Source organism: Capricornis sumatraensis, chromosome 4 (assembly GCF_032405125.1).
Source record: "Capricornis sumatraensis isolate serow.1 chromosome 4, serow.2, whole genome shotgun sequence".
In the NCBI taxonomy this organism is placed as follows: domain Eukaryota; kingdom Metazoa; phylum Chordata; class Mammalia; order Artiodactyla; family Bovidae; genus Capricornis; species Capricornis sumatraensis.
In genome coordinates this window covers 123903245-123926838 of record NC_091072.1, presented here as the reverse complement: position 1 = coordinate 123926838, position 23594 = coordinate 123903245, and the positions used below count along the sequence as shown (strand labels likewise).

General features: G+C 39.2%; 1 protein-coding gene across 1 annotated transcript in view; it reads right to left on the bottom strand.

Annotated features, from left to right (window-relative positions):
- Positions 1-23594, bottom strand: part of TMTC1 (transmembrane O-mannosyltransferase targeting cadherins 1) — a 313576-nt gene that overhangs the window by 147878 nt on the left and 142104 nt on the right. Inside the window, exon 7 of the mRNA XM_068971048.1 lies at positions 21966-22069. Within this exon, the coding sequence (XP_068827149.1) occupies positions 21966-22069 (104 nt within the window). The remainder of the gene's footprint in view (positions 1-21965; positions 22070-23594) is intronic.

Here is a 23594-nt window from a genome sequence, read left to right as displayed (position 1 = left end):
ATGGCTGGGTTTAGGTGAGTGATCACACCATCGTGATTATCCGGGTCGTGAAGATCTTTTTTGTACAGTTCTTCTGTGTATTCTTGCCATCTCTTCTTAATATCTTCTGCTTCTGTTAGGTCCAGACCATTTCTGTCCTTTATTGTGCCCTTCTTTGCATGAAATGTTCCCTTGGTATCTCTAATTTTCTTGAAGAGATCTCTAGTCTTTCCCATTCTGTTCTTTTACTCTATTTCTTTGCACTGATCACTGAAGAAGGCTTTCTTATCTCTTCTTGCTATTCTTTGGAACTCTGCATTCAAATGTTTATATCTTTCCTTTTCTCCTTTGCTTTTCACTTCTCTTCTTTTCACAGCTATTTGTAACGCCTCCCCAGACAGCCATTTTGCTTTTTTGCATTTCTTTTCCATGGGGTGGTCTTGATCCCTGTCTCCTGTACAATCTCACGGACCTCCATCCATAGTTCATCAGGCACTCCATCTATCAGATCTAGGCCCTTAAGTCTATTTCTCACTTCCACTGTATAATCAAAAGGGATTTGATTTAGGTCATACCTGAATGGTCTAGCGGTTTTCCCTACTTTCTTCCATTTAAGTCTGAATTTGGTAATAAGGAGTTCATGATCTGAGCCACAGTGAGCTCCTGGTCTTGTTTTGGTTGACTGTATAGAGCTTCTCCATCTTTGGCTGCAAAGAATATAATCGATCTGATTTTGGTGTTGACCATGTGGTGATGTCCATGTGTAGAGTCTTCTCTTATGTTGTTGGAAGAGGGTGTTTGCTATGACCAGTGCATTTTCTTGCCAAAACTCTATTAGTCTTTACCCTGCTTCATTCTGCATTGCAAAGCCAAATTTGCCTGTTACTCCAGGTGTTTCTTGACTTCCTACTTTTGCATTCCAGTCCCCTATAATGAAAAGGACATCTTTTTTGGGTGTTAGTTCTAAAAGGTCTTATAGGTCTTCATATGAACCATTCAACTTCAGCTTCTTCAGTGTTACTGCTTGGGGCATAGACTTGGATTACCGTGATATTGAATGGTTTGCCTTGGAGACGAACAGAGATGATTCTGTCATTTTTGAGATTGCATCCAAGTACTGCATTTCAGACTCTTTTGTTGACCATCATGGCTACTCCATTTCTTCTGAGGGATTCCTGCCTGCAGTAGTAGATATAATGGTCATCTAGCTAAATTCACCCATTCCAGTCCATTTTAGTTCGCTGATTCCTAGAATGTCTATGTTCACTCTTGCCATCTCCTGTTTGACCACTTCCAATTTGCCTTGATTCATGGACCTGACATTCCAGGTTCCTATGCAATATTGCTCTTTACAGCATCGGACCTTGCTTCTATCACCAGTCACATCCACAGCTGGGTATGTTTTTGCTTTGGCTCCATCCCTTCATTCTTTCTGGAGTTATTGCTCCACTAATCTCCAGTAGCATATTGGGCACCTACTGACTTGGGGAGTTCCTCTTTCAGTATCCTATCATTTTGCCTTTTCATACTGTGCATGGGGTTCTCAAGGCAAGAATACTGAAGTGGTTTGCCATTCCCTTTTCAATATAGTTACTTATATAATTTTTAAATGCTCAATTTTGACTTTTTATATAGATTATAACCAAAATAGGTTTAAAAATAAAAGCAAACCATGGAACTAAAAAAAACAAACTTCCCCTTCTTGTAATACTAGGAAGGTCAAAACCATTAACTTGACTCAAGACTATTAACTTAATCCTTCTTAATTTTTGTTAGGTATAGTTGTTAGGTATTTTGTTAGGTATGGTTTATAATAATATATTAGTTTCAAGTATACATCACAGTGATTCTAAATTTTTGTAGATTATACTCCATTTAAAGTTATTATAAAATATTGGCTTTAGTCCCTGTGCTATACAATGTATCCTTGCTGCTTATTTATTTTACACATAGTAGTTTGTACCTAATTTTCTACCCTCAAATTGCCCCTCCCCTTCCCTCTCCCTACTGGCAACCATTAGTTTGCTCTCTACGTTTGTGAGTCTGTTTCATTATACTCGATGTTTTACTTTATTTATTAGGTTTCACGTATAAGTGATGACATTCAGTATTTGTTTTCCTTTGTCTGACATTTCACTAAGCATAGTACTCTCCAGGCCCATCTAATCTGTTGTGAAACGCAATTTTGTTCTTTTTTACGACTGAGTAATATTACAGTGTAGGTATATGCATGGGTGTGTGCACGCTAAGTCACTTTAGTCCTGTCCAACTCTTTGCAACCCTATGGACTATAGCCCACCAGGCTCTTCTGTCCATGGTGTTATCCAAACAAGAATACTGGAGTAGGCAGCCTTGCCCTTTTCCAGGGGATCTTCTGACCCAGGGATAGATTTGAGTCTCTCATGTCTCCTGCTTTGGCAGGTGGGTTCTTTACCACTAGTGCAACGTGGGAAGCTCTGTATGTATATACCACAGCTTTTATATTTTTATCTATTCACCTTTTGATGTACACATAGGTAGCATCCATATTTTGGCTATGGAAATAATATTTCTATGAACATAGGGGTGCATGTATCTTTTCAACTTAGTATTTTTGTGTGTGTGTGTGTGATATATACACAGGAATGGGATTGACCTTCTTAATACTTAAACATTATCTCAAGAAACTCTGAGGCATCCACCTACCTTTTGTGCTATGAATTCAAATCAATGTTGCAAGGAGACTCCTTAAATACTATTTGAAATCCTGAAATAGCACTGGAAAATTTTTACAAATTTAGGTATAAAGAAGTCACTTGGAATCATGCCAAAAGCTAATTACATTTTTGGAGGCTAGTTGTGCTGACTGTAATTAGAAACTGATGTATTTCTTTTTAACTCATTGACTGTGAATTACATTTCAAACTAATGATCTTGCTTATTTCTGCTAAAATTTCAGAAATAAAACAATCTGTTTAGTATCTTTGCCTGCTGGGTTTTCTTTTTTGAAACAGGAACAAAAATAAAATGAATTATTTATCAATTTTCTGCCATGAATTTCACACACAAGAGGAAATTCACTAGAATATCTGGTCAACAAAATGCAATATACAGCACAAAAAGCTGGGAATTCAGCTTAAACAATTTAGTCATATATTTTAATTGATAAGCCAGGAATGAATGAAGAAGTTTCAGGATGAAATATATGAAAGGGAAGGTGAGGCCAGTGGGGACCTGGCATCAAACAGCACCTAATGGAATTAGTGCTCCTTAAATATAAATCTTCTTTTTTATAAAAAAAAAAAAAAAAAAGAGTGCTCCACCTGACCTGCCTCTTGAGAAACCTGTATGCAGGTCAGAAAGCAACAGTTAGAACTGGACATGGAACACCAGACTGGTTCCAAAGTGGAAAAGGAGTACGTCAAGGCTGTATATTGTCACCCTGCTTATTTAACGTATATGCAGAGTACATCATGAGAAACACTGGGCTGGAAGAACAAGCTGGAATCAAGATTGCCGGGAGAAATATCAATAACATCAGATATGCAGATGACACCACCCTTATGGCAGAAAGTGAAGAAGAACTAAAGAGCCTCTTGATGAAAGTGAAAGGGGAGAGTGAAAAAGTTGGCTAAAAGCTCAACATTTAGAAAATGAAGATCATTGCATCCAGTCCCATCACTTCATGGGAAATAGATGGGGAAACAGTGGAAACAGTGTCAGACTTTCTTGTTCTGGGCTTCAAAATCACTGCAGATGGTGATTGCAGCTGTGAAATTAAAATATGCTTACTCCTTGGAGGGAAAGTTATGACCAACTTAGACAGCATATTGAAAAGCAGAGATGTTATTTTGTCAACAAAGGTCCGTCTAGTCAAGGCTACGGTTTTTCCAGTAGTCATGTATGGATGTGAGAGTTGGACTATAAAGAAAGCTAAGTGCAGAAGAATTGATGCTGTTGAAGTGTGGTGTTGGAGAAGACTCTTGAGAATCCCTTGAACTGCAAGGAGATCCAACCAGTCCATCCTAAAGGAAATCAGTCCTGGGTGTTCATTGGAAGGACTGATGCTGAAGCTGAAACTCCAATACTTTGTCCACCTGATGCGAAGAGCTGACTCATTGGAAAAGACCCTGATGCTGTGAAAGATTGAAGGCAGGAGGAGAAGGGGACGACAGAGAATGAGATGGTTGGATGGCATCACCAACTCGATGGACATGGGTTTGGGTGGACTCCGGGAGTTGGTGATGGACAGGGAGGCCTGGCGTGCTGCAGTTCATTGGGTCGCAGAGTTGGACATGACTGAGTGACTGAACTGAACTGAACTGAAGTGCAAAAAGTACACATAGAATCTGTTCTTTGTCTTTAAAAAAACCTTTTGGCAAAGAAATATCATGAGCCTAACATATTTCCCTGTTCTAGTAAGATGCCTGTGATAGGTACATTTGAAAAAAATCATACACTGCAAGCAGAAATGTACAGCACTTGCTTGTTTTATATAAAATGTTTCTGCTCAAAGGATCCTTTTTCTTTCATTTATGAAATCCTCCATAATTTCATAAATACAGGTCATTGGGTCCACTGTATACACAGTGCATCTTCTCAGTTAAGGCACAGGCTAACACTGTCTAAATAGCTGAGGTGTAAACCACGGTACCTCTACAATGTAGTACCCCATCTTCCTCTGACTCTGCCTCTGCCCGCCAGATTTTGGTGATCTGTCCTACCCCTCCCCAGACTGTCCTTTTCATCTTCATAATTCCTCTGTTCCACTGATGCTTCAAAAAGGTCTCCACAGTTTCACTCTGGAGAAATAACGACAGGCCTTTGTAGGCCAAATCTGCTTATTACCATCATTAGCATCTTTTCCTGCTTATAACCTTCTCCAGGATGAGCCAAAGAAAGCCATTTCCTGAACTAAGTTCTCAATGAATAGGAGATCCTCAAGCGAATTCAATAAATGTTGAATAATTACTCTGGGCATTTTTAGCAGTACTGAAGGGTAATCAGAGCTAGCCCTTGTCCTCCACATGGACAGCATCATTGGTGAGAAGACATGTACACATTACATGGTTGGGAAATAGTGAAATACAGACACCAAATTTCAATGGAGCTCTAAGAAATGTAATGAAAAACAGAGGATTAAGGAATGCCCTCCTATAATCCATGCAGAATTTAAATAGATGGACAGACAGTAGACAGAGAATCCATGCAGGACCACAAATAAAAATGGTTTCAAATTGTAAATGAATATGACTTTCTGAGGACAGTTAAAAATATGGGTGAACTAGAAAGTGTTACAGTACTCTTGCTTGGGAAATCCCATGGGCGGAGGAGCCTGGTAGGCTGCAGTCCATGGGGTCGCGAAGAGACGGACACGACTGAGCGACTTCACTTTCACTTTTCACTTTCATGCATTGGAGAAGGAAATGGCAACCCACTTCAGTGTTCTTGCCTGGGGAACCCTAGGGACGGGGGAGCCTGGTGGGCTACTGTCTATGGGGTTGCACAGATTGGACACGACTGAAGTGACTTAGCAGCAGCAGCAGCAGAAAGTGTTAGGTGTTCAGGCATGTCCAACTCTTTGGGACCCCATGGACTGTAGCCCATCAGGCTCCTCTGTCCATGGAATTCTCCAGGCAAGAATACTGAAGTGGATAGCTATTCCCTTCTCCAGGGGATCTTCCCAACCCAGGGATCAAAACCAGGTCTCCTGCATTGCAGGCAGATTCTTTCCCATCTGAGCCATCAAGGAAGCCCGTGAGTAAACTAGAGTATAGGATTAAAATGAGTAATATAAAAATGATAAACTGCCTCTGCTAAAATGAAAAATATTAGGAAAAATACTTATGTTGAGTGTTGGTGGGGATGTGGGAAAATTGGGACTTTGAAACACTACTGTGAATTGGTTAAACCACGTTGGAGAAGTTCAGGCAGTTTCATGAAAGTAAAATAAATGCCTACTTTAGGATCCAGCATTTCTACTCCTAAGTTTATTCCAACAGTGATATACATATATTTTAAGAAAAAGACATTTACAACATTGTTCACAGCAGTACTATTATTATTTTTAAATTTTATTGAAGTATAGTTGATTTACATTTCAGGTGTACATCAAACTGATTTGATGTATATATATTTACACATACATATACTATGTGTATATATATTCTTTCTCAGATTCTTTCATGATGGTTTATTACAAGTATATATAATTCTCTGTGCAATACAGTGGGTCTTGGTTGTCTATCTATTTTATATATAATAGTGTATATCTGTTAATCCCAAATTCCTAATTTATCCCTTCTTTCCTTTCCCCTTTGGTAACCATGTTTCTTTGCTATGTCTGTGCCTCTATTTCTATTTTATAATAAGTTCATTTGCATCATTTATTTTTTAGATTTTACACATAGTGGTATCATATGATACTTGTCCTTCTCTGTCTGTCTTACTTCACTTTAGTATGATAATCTCTAGGTCCATCCATCTTGTTGCAAATGGCATTATTTCATTCTTTTTTATGACTGAGTAATATCCCATGATGTGTGTGCATGTGTATATATTAACAGTTTCAAACTGATGTCCATCCACAATAAAATCAATACCTATATTGCTATAAATTCATTGAATGGAAATCCATCCAGCAATGACAATAGATGCAACAGGGATGAACATTATCATGGGTGATGTGGAACAAAAACAGATGACACAAAAGAAAAGAAAATCAAGGAAAACCATCTATAGATAAGGATGGGGTGACCAGAAGCATGTCCTGACCCCCCACACACAGGGCTGGGACAGAAAGTCACAAGGCAAGCCCAGCTGAATGACTGGAGTAGAAGCTTGTCTATGGCCCTCATCTCCTAGCTCCTTGGTGTCAACAGAGTAGAAAGTGCTAGACAATCCTTGTAAGAATCAAAAGATCAGAAATTAAGAATAAAGCCAGACTTCTTAGGAACCAGAACCAAGTGGTTACAAGGTAGGCTCCTCTCTAGGCACCAGGCCTTCTTCTTGGCTGCCCTGCTTCTCTCAGTCTTTGCTCCAGCTCCTCGCTCTGCCCCTGGGCTCCTCATTCATGCTTCTCATAACTGAGGCTGGGTGTGGCCATCAGGGTTGCCCAGCTCTCGTCCTCTTGCCTTCACGCATCTGTTACTTCAGTCTTTGTGGCCAATCGCCTTACTCTTAGGTTTCAAAGTCCTGAGACCGGCTCCTGATTGGGTCACCTCATCTCTTGGAATCAACTCTCACAGGTTGGCTGAACTCTAACTCCTGATCCTTCAGGTCCCAGTGAGGATGTCACTTCTGATAAGTGTTCCCTGTCACTGACCCTTCCCAGGGCCAGGCTGGAGTCCCCTAGGTGAATGCCTGCAGCCTCAGGGCATACACATCTCCTGTAACTTCCTGTTAACATGCCTGATTTTCCACTGAAACAAAAGCTTCTCAGGGACAGAGCTGAGTCTTATTGATAGTTATCTCCCCAGCACCCAGCTCTTTAAAGAAATAGGTCTTAAGAAATTAGTCTGATAGTAAAATAATGCCTAAAACTCTAAAAATATTTAAATTTGATTATTTTATTTTGACCTGAGGCAACTATACCTGCTAGGCTTCTAGATGTCCAGGCTTATAGCTAAAGGGCACAGACTGAAGATTCCACCTTCGTGTGGGCCCCTTAGCATCTTGGGCAAAGCTGGATCCTGGGACACCATCCAGGAGTGAGAAGAATCTGAGTAAAGGCACTCACTCCCCTCATATGTCACATAGCATCATCATAAAACTAGGCTAGGATTACTTTTTATTATTTTGCATTAAGGCAGAGGAACCAGAGGTCAAATTGCCAATATCCGCTGGATCATGGAAAAAGCAAGAGAGTTCCAGAAAAACATCTATTTCTGCTTTATTGACTATGCCAAAGCCTTTGACTGTGTGGATCGCAAGAAACTGTGGAAAATTCTGAAAGAGATGGGAATACCAGACCACCTGACCTGCCTCTTGAGAAATCTGTATGCAAGTCAGGAAGCAACAGTTAGAACTGGACGTGGAACAACAGACTGCTTCCAAATAGGAAAAGGAGTATGTGAAGGCTGTATATTGTCACCCTGATTATTTAACTTATATGCTGAGTACATCATGAGAAACGCTGGACTGGAAGAAACACAAGCTGGAATCAAGATTGCTGGGAGAAATATCAATAACCTCAGATATGCAGATGACACCACCCTTATGGCAGAAAGTGAAGAGGAGCTAAAAAGTCTCTTGATGAAAGTGAAAGAGGAGAGCAAAAAAGTTGGCTTAAAGCTCAATATTCAGAAAACGAAGATCATGGCATCCGGTCCCATCACTTCATGGGAAATAGATGGGGAAACAGTGGAAACAGTGTCAGACTTTATTTTTTGGGGCTCCAAAATCACTGCAGATGGTGACTGCAGCCATGAAATTAAAAGATGCTTACTCCTTGGAAGAAAAGTTATGACCAACCTAGATACTATATTCAAAAGCAGAGACATTACTTTGCCGACTAAGGTCCGTCTAGTTAAGGCTATGGTTTTTCCTGTGGTCATGTATGGATGTGAGAGTTGGACTGTGAAGAAAGCTGAGCACTGAAGAACTGATGCTTTTGAACTGTGGTGTTGGAGAAGACTCTTGAGAGTCCCTTGGACAGCAAGGAGATCCAACCAGTCCATTTTAAAGGAGATCAACCCTGGGATTTCTTTGGAAGGAATGATGCTAAAGCTGAAACTCCAGTACTTTGACCACCCTGTGCGAAGAGTTGACTCATTGGAAAAGACTCTGATGCTGGGAGGCATTGGGGGCAGGAGGAGAAGGGGACAACCGAGGATGAGATGGCTGGATGGCATCACGGACTCGATGGACGTGAGTCTGAGTGAACTCCGGGAGTTGGTGATGGACAGGGAGGCCTGGCGTGCTGTGATTCATGGGGTTGCAAAGAGTCGGACACGACTCAGTGACTGAACTGAACTGAACTGTGATAAATATAGTTCAGATGAGAACTCCTGTTACATGACAAACTATATAAAGTGAATCTGAAATGTCATTAAGTCTCCTTGATCTTTTTAATGCACCATTAATACAATTATCTTATTAACAGAGACAGTCTCCTCAGAGCAGAAAACATCAATTTCAACATCCAAGGCTGTCAGTAACAATTTCTTACTCATTTATCTGCAAAAAATTAAGTAATTCCTTCTGCAAAATAAATACTGGCTTAATTTCTTATCTAGAGTCTGTTTCTCTCTATAAAGCATTTAACATCTTTATTTCAGACCCAACATACTTCTTCTCATTGAGCACAGGCGTAAACAGCAGGTTAAACAGCCTGAACATGAGCTGCTGATCTTACATCAGGTGCAGGTTCCATATTCCACACAGAATCCTGGTGGTTTACTAATGAACTAAATCCAATTACACTGAACATACTTTAAGCATGTACAGCATTTTCTAGTGCTTACATATAAGGATTATCTGATCCCAACTCATTCTCTGTGAGGTGAGTGTTACCCTCATTCTTGCAGCAAGGGAAATAGCCAATGTTATACCTATTCAAACAATTGTCCAGTTCACTGCAGGAGACCCTTTGGAGACCCTGCATACTAGGCAGGGTTTTCTGGCCTAAGTACAATGCAGAAAACTGAATGGAAACATGATTGTCAAATACTGGCATTTCATGGAGAAACACCTGTCTGAGATTCTGACTTGTTCCTTGGACAGTGCCACCTGGAAGAACCTGAGTTGGTATACCAAAAAACCCAAGCCATTAGATTTTAGTCGAAGCAGGGCTGACAAACTTAAACCAGCATGCAGTCTTCTCTATAGCACAGCAAACAGATGCCTGAACTGATGGAAATGTTTGTCAAAGCATCACACAGCAAGAAACAGGATCCATAATTTAAAAGCTCGGCTTTGGCATTTTATTCATTATGAAAAGCAATTTTTGCTTTTATGTTCCATTGTTAGTAAAAAACAAAAGATTCATCTCTAATTTTTATCAGCTTCTCATGGATTTAATATTATAATGTAAACACAATAAGTAAATTTAAAGGATTGTGTTTTTTCTTGAAGCAGGAAAGTGTCAACAAGTGATCCAGCATTTTCAACCCCACTCCCTAGTCCACAGGTAAAATTTCCCACTTCCACAGGCTCCCCTTCTGACTCCCTCCTCTTTCCTCTTCCTTGTTTCTCTCCCCTTCATTCCCAGGGTCCAAGACAAATTAGAGGAATTACTATTACACAGTGTCATTTCAGTTGGGGAAACTACACTCAGTGACTTTGATCATCTCTTTCATCTCCAAGCTATTTTTCTAATAACATAATACAAAATATATGATGGGACAACACCCAGCTTGTAGAGAGCTCTTTAGTTACAGAGGACACAGTTCATACCTGAAGATTTCAAGAGTAACACCTCACCCCACCACCACCACAAAGGTGCTGATCAAACACAGAATTATCTCACCCAATGTTATACCTATTCAAACAATTTCTGGAACCTGAAGCAGAAAGTCTTATTTTTAGCATACTTCCCAGGGTGATTCTGATATTCATTCTAGTTCAGCAATTATTGTTTTAAAAATCAGAATAACTTCAGTTTCATTTCATGTATGGAGACACGGCTAGTTGCTGAAGCAAGAACAGAGCAACGCCTTTTGCCTACCTCTCTTTAAGCACACAGTCATTTTGTTTTTAAAAATAACTTAAAATTTCACTTGTTCAGAGTTTATTATTAGTCTCCATGTTAGGGACTTAAAGGACTATAAACATTGTAAGGCATATGCACTAAGGCTGTAACTATCAAAACCTAAGGTTTCATGCCTGTTTGAAATTACCAACTAAAAATGGAGACAGAAAAAAAAGCTTCTTTTGAAGGATAATATTGACTTATATCTTAATTTCATTATTTCATATCTTAATGTCTTCCTACAAAATAATGCATGCTTTTTCTTGTGTAGCCAAGCTGCAGAAACAGGTCTACCCACCTAAATGGATATATTTCACCTGCTTATCCAGAATCACATCTCATGAAAAAAACATGATGCCGATAGGAGGCCTTAAATTCACTGAAAAATCCAATTTTATCTGTTTCCTGGATTTGAAAGACAACTATTTTCAATATTAGAAAGGCCATAGTTCTTTGGTTAAGGATATACTGCTTTATGTTCTGTCTTCTTTGAATCAAGTAAAATAGAAAACCTGTTACTAGGCAGCAGGCAGGTGCCTTAATAGTAAAAATAACATTATCTCTTCTGCAGGCTGTAGCCCAATGCAGAAGCTTTACTTAACTCAGGCTTTTGTTTTTATTTTTAATCCAAGATTTATAAAAGGGTGTCAAGTCACAAAATTGAAAGTCAAAGCACCACATTTCTAAAGAGACACATATAAACATATGAGTAAATCCTGTGCTAAATGACAATTCTCTGACAGAACAAGCTGCTCAGAGACCTACTCCATCACTCCTCAAATGTGAGTCCACCATAACCACAGAAGCAGAATCTTCGGGTACCAGACCTGAGCACTGATGTTTCAACATGATTCACAAGTGTTTTTGAGACGCATGCAGGTTTGGCAAGCTGTCCGGAGTAAAATCATAAAGCCCAGGACAGTTGTAACCAGGGCATAAATTTGGGTGGTATTATAAGAAGCGACATAAGCATCCACAGTCTTGGTCCCTAAAGGACTTCTTTTTCAGATGGCACTAAGTCAGTCTTGACACCAAAAGGCAGAGTGCAAAATCTCTACAACTCAGAATCAGCTGAGTAAAACAGATGTTGGCAGATTAGAGAAAAACAGACAAATCAGAGGCAGAGAAAGGCTGCAGAGTAGGCTGTGTCTAACTCCACTCACCAGCTTATCCGTCCTTTTAAGAGCTAGGCCAAGAACCACAGCGCTTGTTCTAGGCTAGTGCTATCCAATAGAAATATAATAAAGTGTGTGTATTTTCAATGTTTTATTAGCTATGATAAAAAGAAGAAATTGATATGCCAAATTAATTTAATAGTATATTTTGTTTCAAGAATATACTCAAAATATCACTTCAACATGTATATATTTAATGGGATATAGTCAATATAAAACTATTAATGAGATGTTCTGCATCTTATCATTCTTACAGGATTTTGCCTTCAAAATCTTGTGCACATTTGATTTATATTTAAAGCATATCTCAATTCAGACTAGCTGGTAGCCTCATGCGGCTCTAGTAGTAGACACCATAGATCTACGTAATCACTGTGGCCCTCAGTCCCACCCTCCACCTCTCCCCACACACACTTGTTCTTGGTTTAATCTTTAATTTGGGACTTCTACTCTAAACTCACTTGCAATCCTGGGCTTTAGCCCCTTTCTGCATTCAAACCCAATTTCAAAATTTTTTAATCTCAGGTGTACCAAATCGCTAACCTGTTCCATTGTCTCTGTTTTAGTTCAAGTCTTTTGTCTCCATTCACTTCCTTCTACCTCTGGTGAAAACTTCTAGCTCTTGTTACAACCGAAATTCCACATGGGATGGGAGGCCAAAATTTTCTTAAACTTGCTTGTCAAGAGAAAGTTGGGCAATCAAAATACAATATTCTCCCTGTTCTTCAACTTATAATGATATTTTTCTTCTCAAGTCAAAAGCAGAAACATGTACAATTCAACGTCATGTCATTTAGCTGATCCACACAATCTCAACAGACTGACTGGAAAAGTCATTGATCAATCACAGAATTCCTGACAGGTAATATGATCCCCAAACAGTCTGAATGCATGGGATAAAATGAAAAGGAAAAAGATTAAGGGTTTGTTGGCAGCATATGGTAAATAACGATGATGTCTCCATTCTGTATGGATCTATCTTGTTGGCTGGATACACCCAAAAGTCAAAAACATAAAGCCAAATTCTAAATGACCTCTGAACTGCTGTTAACATAAACTGTATCATAAGCAAGGTGAAAAGACAGCCTTCAGAATGGGAGAAAATAATAGCAAATGAAGCAACTGACAAAGAATAATCTCAAAAATATACAAGCAACTCCTGCAACTCAATTCCGGAAAAATAAATGACCCAATCAAAAAATGGGCCAAAGAACTAAACAGACATTTCTTCAAAGAAGACATACAGATGGCTAACAAACATATGAAAAGATGCTCAACATTATTTATTATCAGTTCAGTTCAGTCACTCAGTTGTGTCCGACTCTTTGCAACCCCATGAATTGCAGCACGCCAGGCCTCCCTGTCCATCACCAACTCCCGGAGTTCACCCAGACTCGCGTCCATTGAGTCCGTGATGCCATCCAGCCATCTCATCCTCGGTCATCCCCTTCTTCTCCTGCCCTCAATCTCTCCCAGCATCAAAGTCTTTTCCAATGAGTCAACTCTTTGCATGAGGTGGCCAAAGTACCGGAGTTTCAGCTTTAGCATCATTCCTTCCAAAGAAGAAATGCAAATCAAAACCACAATGAGGTACCATTTCACACCAGTCAGAATGGCTGCTATCCAAAAGTCTACAAGCAATAAATGCTGGAGAGGGTGTGCAAAAAAGGGAACCCTCTTACACTGTTGGCAGGAATGCAAACTAGCACAGCCACTATGGAGAACAGTGTGGAGATTCCTTAAAAAACTCCTAATAGAACTGCCATACAACCCAGCAATCCCACTTCTGGGCATACACACTGAGGAAACTAGAATTGAAAGAGACACGTGTATCCCAATGTTCATCGCAGCACTGTTTGTAATAGCCAGGACATGGAAGCAACCTAGATGTCCATCAGCAGATGAATGGATAAGAAAGCTGTGGTACAAATACAAAATGGAGTATTACTCAGCCATTAAAAAGAATACATTTGAATCAGTTCTAAGGAGGTGGATGAAACTGGAGCCTATTATACAGAGTGAAGTAAGCCAGAAAGAAAAATACCAATGCAGTATACTAATGCACATATATGAAATTTAGAAAGATGGTATGGCAGAGAGTGAAGAAGAACTAAAAAGCCTCTTGATGAAAGTGAAAGAGGAGAGTGAAAAAGTTGGCTTAAAGCTCAACATTCAGAAAACGAAGATCATGGCATCTGGTCCCATCACTTCATGGGAAATAGATGGGGAAACAGTGGAAACAGTGTCAGACTTTATTTTTGGGGGGGCTCCAAAATCACTGCAGATGGTGATTGCAGCCATGAAATTAAAAGACGCTTACTCCTTGGAAGAAAAGTTATGACCAACCTAGATAGCATATTCAAAAGCAGAGACATTACTTTGCCGACTAAGGTCCGTCTAGTCAAGGCTATGGTTTTTCCAGTAGTCATGTATGGCTGTGAGAGTTGGACTGTGAAGAAGGCTGAGTGCCGAAGAATTGATGCTTTTGAACTATGGTGTTGGAGAAGACTCTTGAGAGTCCCTTGGACTTCAAGGAGATCCAACCAGTCCATTCTGAAGGAGATCAACCCTGGGATTTCTTTGGAAGGAATGATGCTAAAGCTGAAACTTCAGTACTTTGGCCACCTCGTGTGAAGAATTGACTCATTGGAAAAGACTCTGATGCTGGGAGGGATTGGGGGCAGGAGGAGAAGGGGATGACCGAGGATGAGATGGCTGGATGGCATCGCTGACTCTATGGATGCAAGTCTGGGTGAACTCCGGGAGTTGGTGATGGACAGGGAGGCCTAGCATACTGCGATTCATGGGGTCGCAAAGAGTCGGACATGACTAAGTGACTGAACTGAACTGAACTGAATGATAACCCTGTATGCAAGACAGCAAAAGATCTACAGATGTATAGAACAGTCTTTTGGACTCTGTGGGAGAAGGAGAGGGTGGGATGATTTGGGAGAATGGCATTGAAACATGTATAATATCATATAAGAAATGAATTGCCAGTCTAGGTTCGTTGCAGGATACAGGATGCTTGGGGCTGGGGAACACATGTACTCCTGTGGTGGATTCATGTCAATGTATAGCAAAACCAATACAATATTGTAAAGTAATTAGCCTCCAATTAAAATAAATAAATTTATATTATAAAAATAAATAAAATATTAAAAACGTAATCCTGCACAAACGCACAGTGAAGACTAAAAATTTACATAATGTATTAATTAGGGAATCAGACACTTAACAAAGCCAATTTAAAAAAGAATTTGAGTTAGGCAAAAACCTTCTTAGATATAACAGCAAAAGCATAAGGAACAACCACCAAAAAATGGATAAATTGGATTTCATCAAAGTTAAAAATCTTTCGTGCTTCAAAGCATTTTTTTGTGTGTGTGTGTCTGCTTCAAAGTTAAAATCTTTTGTCATCAAGAAAGTGATACAACAACCCACAGAAAGGTAAAAAATGTTTATAAATCATATACATAGACTATATAAATATCACATTTAGAATACATAAAGACTATCATAACTCAATAACAAAAAGACAAATAACCCTATTAAAAACTGGTAAAAGGATCTGAATAGACATTTCTCCAAAGAAGATATAGAAATGGCTAACATGCACATATAAAGGTTGTCTACGTTACTCTCACTAGGGAAATGCAAATCAAAACCACAATAAGATGCCATTTCATACCACCTGTAGGGCTATAATCAAATTAACAACAAAAAGAGTGTCAAAAGACAAGTGTTGAAGAGGATGTAGAGAAACCAGAATGCTCATATACTACTGGTAGAGATTGTTTTGGTAAACAGTATCACAGTACTTCAGAAAGTAAAATACAGTGTTAATATATATGATCTGGCAATTACATTCCTAGCTACATATGTAAGGGAAATGAAACCTTATATTCAAACAAAAACTTGTGCATGAATGTTCATAGCAGCAGCATATGTAACAGCCAAAAAGTAGAAACAACCCAAATGTCCATCAACAGATGAATGAGCAAATAGAAAGTGATATATCCATGAAATGGCATACTACTGTGGAATTAAAAAAAAAAATGCTTATCTATGTATGCTATAACATGATGAATCTTCAACACGTTTTCCTAGGTAAAAGAAGTCTGTCACGTAAGATCACATTTCATATAGTTTCACTGGTTCATGTCCAGAATAAGTAACTCTACAGAGATAATTCTATAGAGATAAAAATAGATCAGTGGTTGCCTAGGGTTGGGGACTGGACTGAAATGGGAAGTGGCTGCTAATGGATATGAGGTTTCTTTCTGGGCAGATGCTTTAAATTTGATTGTGGTGATGAATGCACTAAACTTTGTAAGTATACGGAGAATGACCAAACTGTACACTGGAGATAGATGAATTATATGGCATATAAATGATATCTCAATAAAGCTATTTTTAAATACAGATATAAATTTAGTTTATATAAGGAATACAGTCCTGAATATTCATTGGAAGGACCTATGGTGAAGCTGAAGCTCCAATACTTTGGCTACCTGATATGAAGAACTGATTCACTGGAAAAGACCCTGATGCTGGGAAAGATTGAAGGCAGGAGGACAAGGGGACAACAGAGGATGAGATGGTTGGGTGGCATCACCAATTCAATGGACATGTTTTGAGCAAGCTCCAGGAGTTGGTGATGTACATGGAAGCCTAGTCTGCTGCAGTCCATGGGGTCACAGAGTCAGACACAACTGAGCTAGTTGATCTGAACTGAGTCAGACTGAACTGAACTGAACTCCAGAAACATAAATATATATGTATCTATTAAAGTAAATTTCAGAAAGTTTTCACAGTTCATTAAAAAGTAAAAAGTAATAAGACTGACAAATTATATGCAAAGAATAAAACTAATATTTGAAATTTTATTTTCTACTAGAGAGAAAAGAAATAATCACACCTGTCAGATTTCTATACACAAAATTCTAAGTGAACAGGGTTGTAAAATACAGTGAATGTAAGTAGCAAGTCAACCAAAGCTGGATTCCTCTAGGTTTGTTAGCCAATGCTCTGCATCACAGTGAATGCCACAGTCACGCTTTGCTTTTCCAAGTCTTAGATACTTTTTCTTAACACAGGTTTCGCAAGAGTATACCATGATTTTGAATCTCAGTTTTGTTAGGCAGAAATGGCAGGTATTTCCTCTTAGCTAATACATGGAAATAGATCATCTAAAAGAGAAGGAATCTCGTAACTTAAGTCACAAGAAGTCATTTAAAAGAAACCAAAAAACAAAGAGTTGACCAAGCAACCCTTAAAAGCTTTTAGGATACTTTAGAAACTATCTGTAATCATTAACTTCAACAATTATTAAGGGATGAGAAACCAAGTTTGAAAATTCTCAGCTGATAATAAAGTTATTAAAATCCCCTTCTCCAGGGGATCTTCCTGACCCGAGTTCAATCCCTAGGTTGGGAAGATCCCCTGGAGAAGGAAATGGCAACCTATTCTAGTATGCTCACCTGGAAAATCCCATGGACAGAGGAGTCTGAGGAACTACAGTCCATGGGGTCACAAAGAGTTGGACACGACTGAATGACTTCACTTTCAGTTTTCACTTTCATCCTTGCAAGATGGAAGCAAAGATGCTATAAAAGTTATTCAGTTAACAAATCCACTAAAAGAGGTAAAGGATTAATGAGACTTAGCTGACTGACAATCCTCTAATTGGTAAAGACAGACTCACAAAGCCAGCCAAGTCATAGCTAAATTGTACAGCTGATGAGAAGAGGGAGAAAAAAAAGAGAACTGGAAACAGACTAAGATAAGCCAGTTTAAAATCCTTATTGTACTAGAAGTCAAACAGTTATGCAAGCAGTATGCAAACTTTACTCAGCAAAGATATTAAAGACAATTTTCTGGATGTTCAAAAGAATCAGTTATAATACAGCTACCTTAGAGGAACGTGAAAGGCCATTTATAGCAACTATCATCGAAATGTCTCAGAGTATTTTAAGTATGAAACACAAGAACTAAAAGATATGTGTGTGTTTGTTTGTTTTAAGATAAATAACATAAAGGTGTTGGGACATTCTGTTCTATCGCTTTATACTTTATACTGACTGAACCGCCTGAGGAGTCACTCGGCTTCCCCAGTGGTCAATGGGAAAGAACCTGCCTTCAATCCAGGAGACACTGAGAAGATCCTCAGGAGTAGGAAATGGCAACCCACTCCAGTATTCCTGCCTGAAAAATTCTAAGAACAGAGGAGCCTGACAGGTCTGTGGGGTCACAAAGGGTTGGACACAGCTGAGTGACTGAGATAAACTTAGATAAACTCAGATGGATTCACAGACAGAAAGTCCTGGATGAAAGGTATATCAGCTGCCTCAGAAAACATATGTAAATACCCTGCAAGCGAAAGGCAGAATCTAGTGAATGACAGCCTCCAAGGTCCTAAATCTGCCAGAGGTTCCACCAAAAAATTTTCTTTTTTTTTTTTTACCACTGGCAGGAATAAAAATGCAACCTGACTACTCTGGCGGCTAAGATGGTATAGACAGGAGGACAATTGAGGCAGAGACCAAAGGCACCTTGTCCAGACACCAAGGACTGTGGGGCAGGCATGTGTTTGCTGACGAGAGAGCTACAAATGAAATGATTGGTTGGTAGTTAACAGCAATCTTTTCTAGTTCTCGTCTGTCTATCTCCTTCGAGAGGCTTGGCTTTTGGACACTGGTATGCTCAGTCTCCAGATGAATAGGCTACATCCAACTATAAAGAATGACCACTTAAATTCATCAGACAAGAAAGCCTGGAGGGAGACCAATAGAGGGCTAAGGGAAATAAACGGAGCCATAAGCAAGAACAGGATCTGGCAAAGTTGCTTTTTTCTCTTAAAGGCAGTAAATAGCTACTGAAGGAGCTGCAGAACCTGAAACATTTTAATAATGAGCTAAAAATACCCAGACAAGGAAGGAACTCTGGAGATGTTGAAAGCCAATGAGAGAAACCTAAAAAAGGACAAGTAGCTTGCAATATTAATAAAAATCTGGGTTAGAGATGTCAAGCTTAGTAAATGGACTAATTAAATAATTTTTTGAAAAATATAAAACATAAACAACAATTGATAAGCCTCTAGATTACCTCAACGAAGAAGGCAATGGCACCCCACTCCAGTACTCTTGCCTGGGAATCCCATGGATGGAGGAGCCTGGTAGGCTGTGGTCCATGGGGTCGCTAAGAGTAAGGCACGACTGAGCGACTTCATTTTCACTTTTCACTTTCATGCATTGGAGAAGGAAATGGCAACCCACTCCAGTATTCTTGCCTGGAGAATCCCAGGGACAGAGAATTCCAGGGACAGGAGCCTAGTGGCTGCCATCTATGGGATCACACAGAGTCAGACACGACTGAAGCGACTTAGCAGCAGCAGCAGCAGATTACCTCAAAGGGTTAAATCAACACTCAAGGCTGTATACCATATGGTTTCTGAAGCATATTCAAGATTTTTTAATACAAATAGATATTGCAAGTAATGAAAGCAATTGTAACACAATATTTACTATAAAAAAGGATCAATCAAATTGGAAGGTATCTTTTATGAATGGAAAATATTCTTTAAAAAGTAGAAAACACTAAGAACAAAAAAGAAAGATATAAAATGCAAAGATACTGGAAATTTACCAATTAAAACATATGAAGTAAACAAGGGACGTTAAATGAAATAAAACAGAAATCACTGCTTGGCCTTATAAAAATAAAATTCAACAAAATCCTATACCTATGAGATACAAATAAGCTAAACTATATATATGCTATCAGTCAAGGTTTAAGATGTACGTCTTTGCAAACACAAAAAAGAGAAGGTAGGTTACTAATATGAAAATTAATATATATTAAAAAAGTATAAAAAACTATGAAAATTTAAGAACAGTAACCTTCAGAAGCAGAAGATATTAAGAAGAGGTGGCAAGAATACACAGAACTGTACAAAAAAGATCTTCATGACCCAGACAATCATGATGGTGTGATCACTCACCTAGAGCCAGACATCCTGGAATGTGAAGTCAAGTGGGCCTTAGAAAGCATCACTACGAACAAAGCTAGTGGAGGTGATGGAATTCCAGTTGAGCTATTTCAAATCCTGAAAGATGATGCTGTGAAAGGGATGCACTTAATATGCCAGCAAATTTGGAAAACTCAGCAGTGGCCACAGGACTGGAAAAGGTCACTTTTCATTCTAATCCCAAAGAAAGGCAATGCCAAAGAATGCTCAAACTACTGCACAATTGCACTCATCTCACATGCTAGTAAAGTAATGCTCAAAATTCTCCAAGCCAGGCTTTAGCAATACATGAACTGTGAACTTCAAGATGTTCAAGCTGGTTTTAGAAAAGGCAGAGGAACCAGAGATCAAATTGCCAACATCTGCTGGATCATGGAAAATCAAGAGAGTTCCAGAAAAACATCTGTTTCTGCTTTATTGACTATGCCAAAGCTTTTGACTGTGTGGATCACAATAAACTGTGGAAAATTCTGAAAGAGATGGGAATACCAGACCACCTGACCTGCCTCTTGAGAAACCTACATGCAGGTCAGGAAGCAATAGTTAGAACTGGACATGGAACAACAGACTCGTTCTAAATAGGAAAAGGAGCACGTCAAGGCTGTATATTGTCACCCTGCTTATTTAACTTATATGCTGAGTACATCATGAGAAACGCTGGACTGGAAGAAGCACAAGCTGGAATCAAGATTGCCGGGAGAAATATCAATAACATCAGATATGCAGATGACACCACGTTTATGGCAGAAGTGAAGAGGAACTAAAAAGCCTCTTGATGAAAGTGAAAGTGGAGAGTGAAAAAGTTGGCTTAAAGCTGAACATTCAGAAAATCAAGATCATGGCATCCGATCCCATCACTTCATGGGAAATAGATGGGGAAACAGTGGAAACAGTGTCAGACTTTATTTTTCTGGGCTCTAAAATCACTGCAGTTGGTGACTGTAGCCATGAAATTAAAAGACACTTACTCCTTGGAAGAAAAGTTATGACCAACCTAGATAGCATATTCAAAAGCAGGGACATTACTTTTCCAAAGGTCCGTCTAGTCAAGGCTGTGGTTTTTCCAGTAGTCATGTATGGATGTGAGAGTTGGACTGTGAAGAAAGCTGAGCACCGAAGAATTGATGCTTTTGAACTGTGGTGTTGGAGAAGACTCTTGAGAGTCCCTTGGATTGCAAGGAGATCCAACCAGTCCATTCTGAAGGAGATCAGCCCTGGGATTTCCTTGGAGGGAATGATGCTGAAGCTGAAACTCCAGTACTTTGGCCACCTCATGTGAAGAGTTGACTCATTGGAAAAGACTTTGATGCTGGGAGGGATCGGGGGCAGGAGGAGAAGTGTACGACAGAGGATGAGAAGCCTGGATGGCATCACTGACTCGATGGACATGAGTCTGAGTGAACTCCAGGAGCTGGTGATGGACAGGGAGGCCTGGCGTGCTGCGATTCATGGGGTTGCAAAGAGTTGGACATGACTGAGCGACTGAACTGAAACCAACTGAACCTTAATGTACAAATATTATAGCAATAATACATCCTCAAGAAATGTTATGAAAACTGTCAAATATAATTATATCTGAGAGCCTCAGAAGTATATCACAGCAGGTTGGATAAGGAATTAAAATGAGCAAAATCCACTGGTCATCATCACTTCTTACTCCCCTATCTTAAATCTCGTAAGGACAAATGGTTATATATAACTGACTGTATCTTAGCAAAAATTGTTGCTCATTTCTATTTGTTACTTTCAACTTTCCCACTGATTTCAATCTTACAAATAGTTATGATGTCCAGTTAACCTCTAAACACCTCTCAGTACTTGTTCTATAATGTTTGCCTTATGAGACACTCAATAGATATTTATTATTAAGTGCTCAATAAAATTGATACCAATATGGAACAATAATAATGACAAAATTATAATAATATTGATAAAACAGCACCATTTGTTGAAAAGATTTCCAAATGTCTAAACAGTGGTTTCTTTTTTCCATACACCTTAACTAGAACACAACCTTTCTTTCCTTAAAATGCAAAGCCAATATATCACTTAAGATTACTTAAAACAATCAGGAAAATACCAAGTAAAGTTTAAAAAATTCACTTCTACTGACCTTGTAATAATGTAAGGCGAAAATGAAGCTGGATTATCCTGCTCTGAAAAGAGGGGCATAGATCCTCCCATTATCCACAGACGAAAGTACAGAACAATGATCACCTTTGGAAAAAGGAAGATTTGCTGAGAAAATTGTTGCTTGTTGAAAATAAGCCCTGCTTTTCTGGAAAATACTTTCAGATGCTTTACAAATATTTTGTCCTACAAACACATTTTTTAGTGAGCATTTTTATAAAATTCTATATTGAAGATGAGTAGAAAAGATGGAAATAGGTAGAGGGGAGAGAAAACAGTGAAGGTGATGAGGGAAAGGCACACAAAACTAAATAACAGCTGTCAGTGTTATCCATTGCTATCCAACAGCAAATGAAGGACAGAGGAGCTTGGTGCGCTGCAGTCCATGGGGTTGCAAGGATTGGGGTGTGATGTAGTGACTGAACAACAACAAAGTCCCCTACATAAGAACCTTCAAGTTGTGAAATTTCAAGGATGTGAACATGCATTTGCATGTCTAATCACATAAGTTAGTTCACATGTCTGGTGTACACTGTCATGTGTGTGCATCCTCCACAAGTGGTTGTGCTTTTGTGTACTTTTGTTGCTTTCTAGTTGCTAAGTCATGTCCAATTGTTTGAAACCCCATGGACTGTAGCCTGCCAGGCTCCTCTGTCCATGGGGTTTTCCAGGCAAGAACACTAGAGTAGGTTGCTATTTCCTTCTCCAGGGTATCTTTCTGACCCCAGGATCGAACCCATGTCTCCTGCATTGGCAGGTGGATTCTTTATTACCAAGTCATGTGGGAAGCCACTCTTTAGGAATATTAATATATAATCACTAAGATAATCTAAACTTATATTTGGTTCTTATTCTTTTAAAACAAACAACTGTATAGCATTGTATAAAAATCAGTAGTACAGTACCATCTTCTACCTCCTCTCCCTCCTCCAGGCAGTACTCTTCTTGCCTGTTCACTCAATGCCAGCCCCTGTATGCCAGCTGTTGTATGGTACTACTGTACTTTTCAAGGTACTATAAGATTAAAAGTGTTTCCCTTATTTTTTGTGTTTTTTAAAAGTATTATTTGCATGAAAAGTATGAACCTATCACTGTACAGTACTATATAACCTAGCTGGGTACCTAGGCTAACTTTGTTGGACTTACAAAAAAGTGGACTTAAGGAGCATGCTCTTGGAATGGAACTCATTCATATGTAGGGGACTTACTTTAAAGATCCTTCCACCTGAGGCCTACCAGTCCAATAGGAAGATGAGGAATCTGAAGCTTAAAGGTAATCTGCCCAGAATCTAACAGTTAATAAATTATAGGATCTAGGAGTTGGACTCAAGTCACTGGTCTCCAGTGCCCTGTGTCTTAACCACTGCTCTCATACAACCCCATGAAACTTAACTTCAGCTGTGGTAGAAGATACCTCTGTGTCCTGAATAAACACATTTGGAAATGTTCCAACCCTCAAATGCTCTGAAGCAGACTACCCACACAGAGTTATTTCAACAACCCCCAAAAACAACTTTTGTGTCACTTAATGGAATTTTATCACTGAATGGTGCTATCCCGTTCCAAAGATGGGCTGAGAAAACCAGAGGCCAAAGACACTTCAGTAGGGACG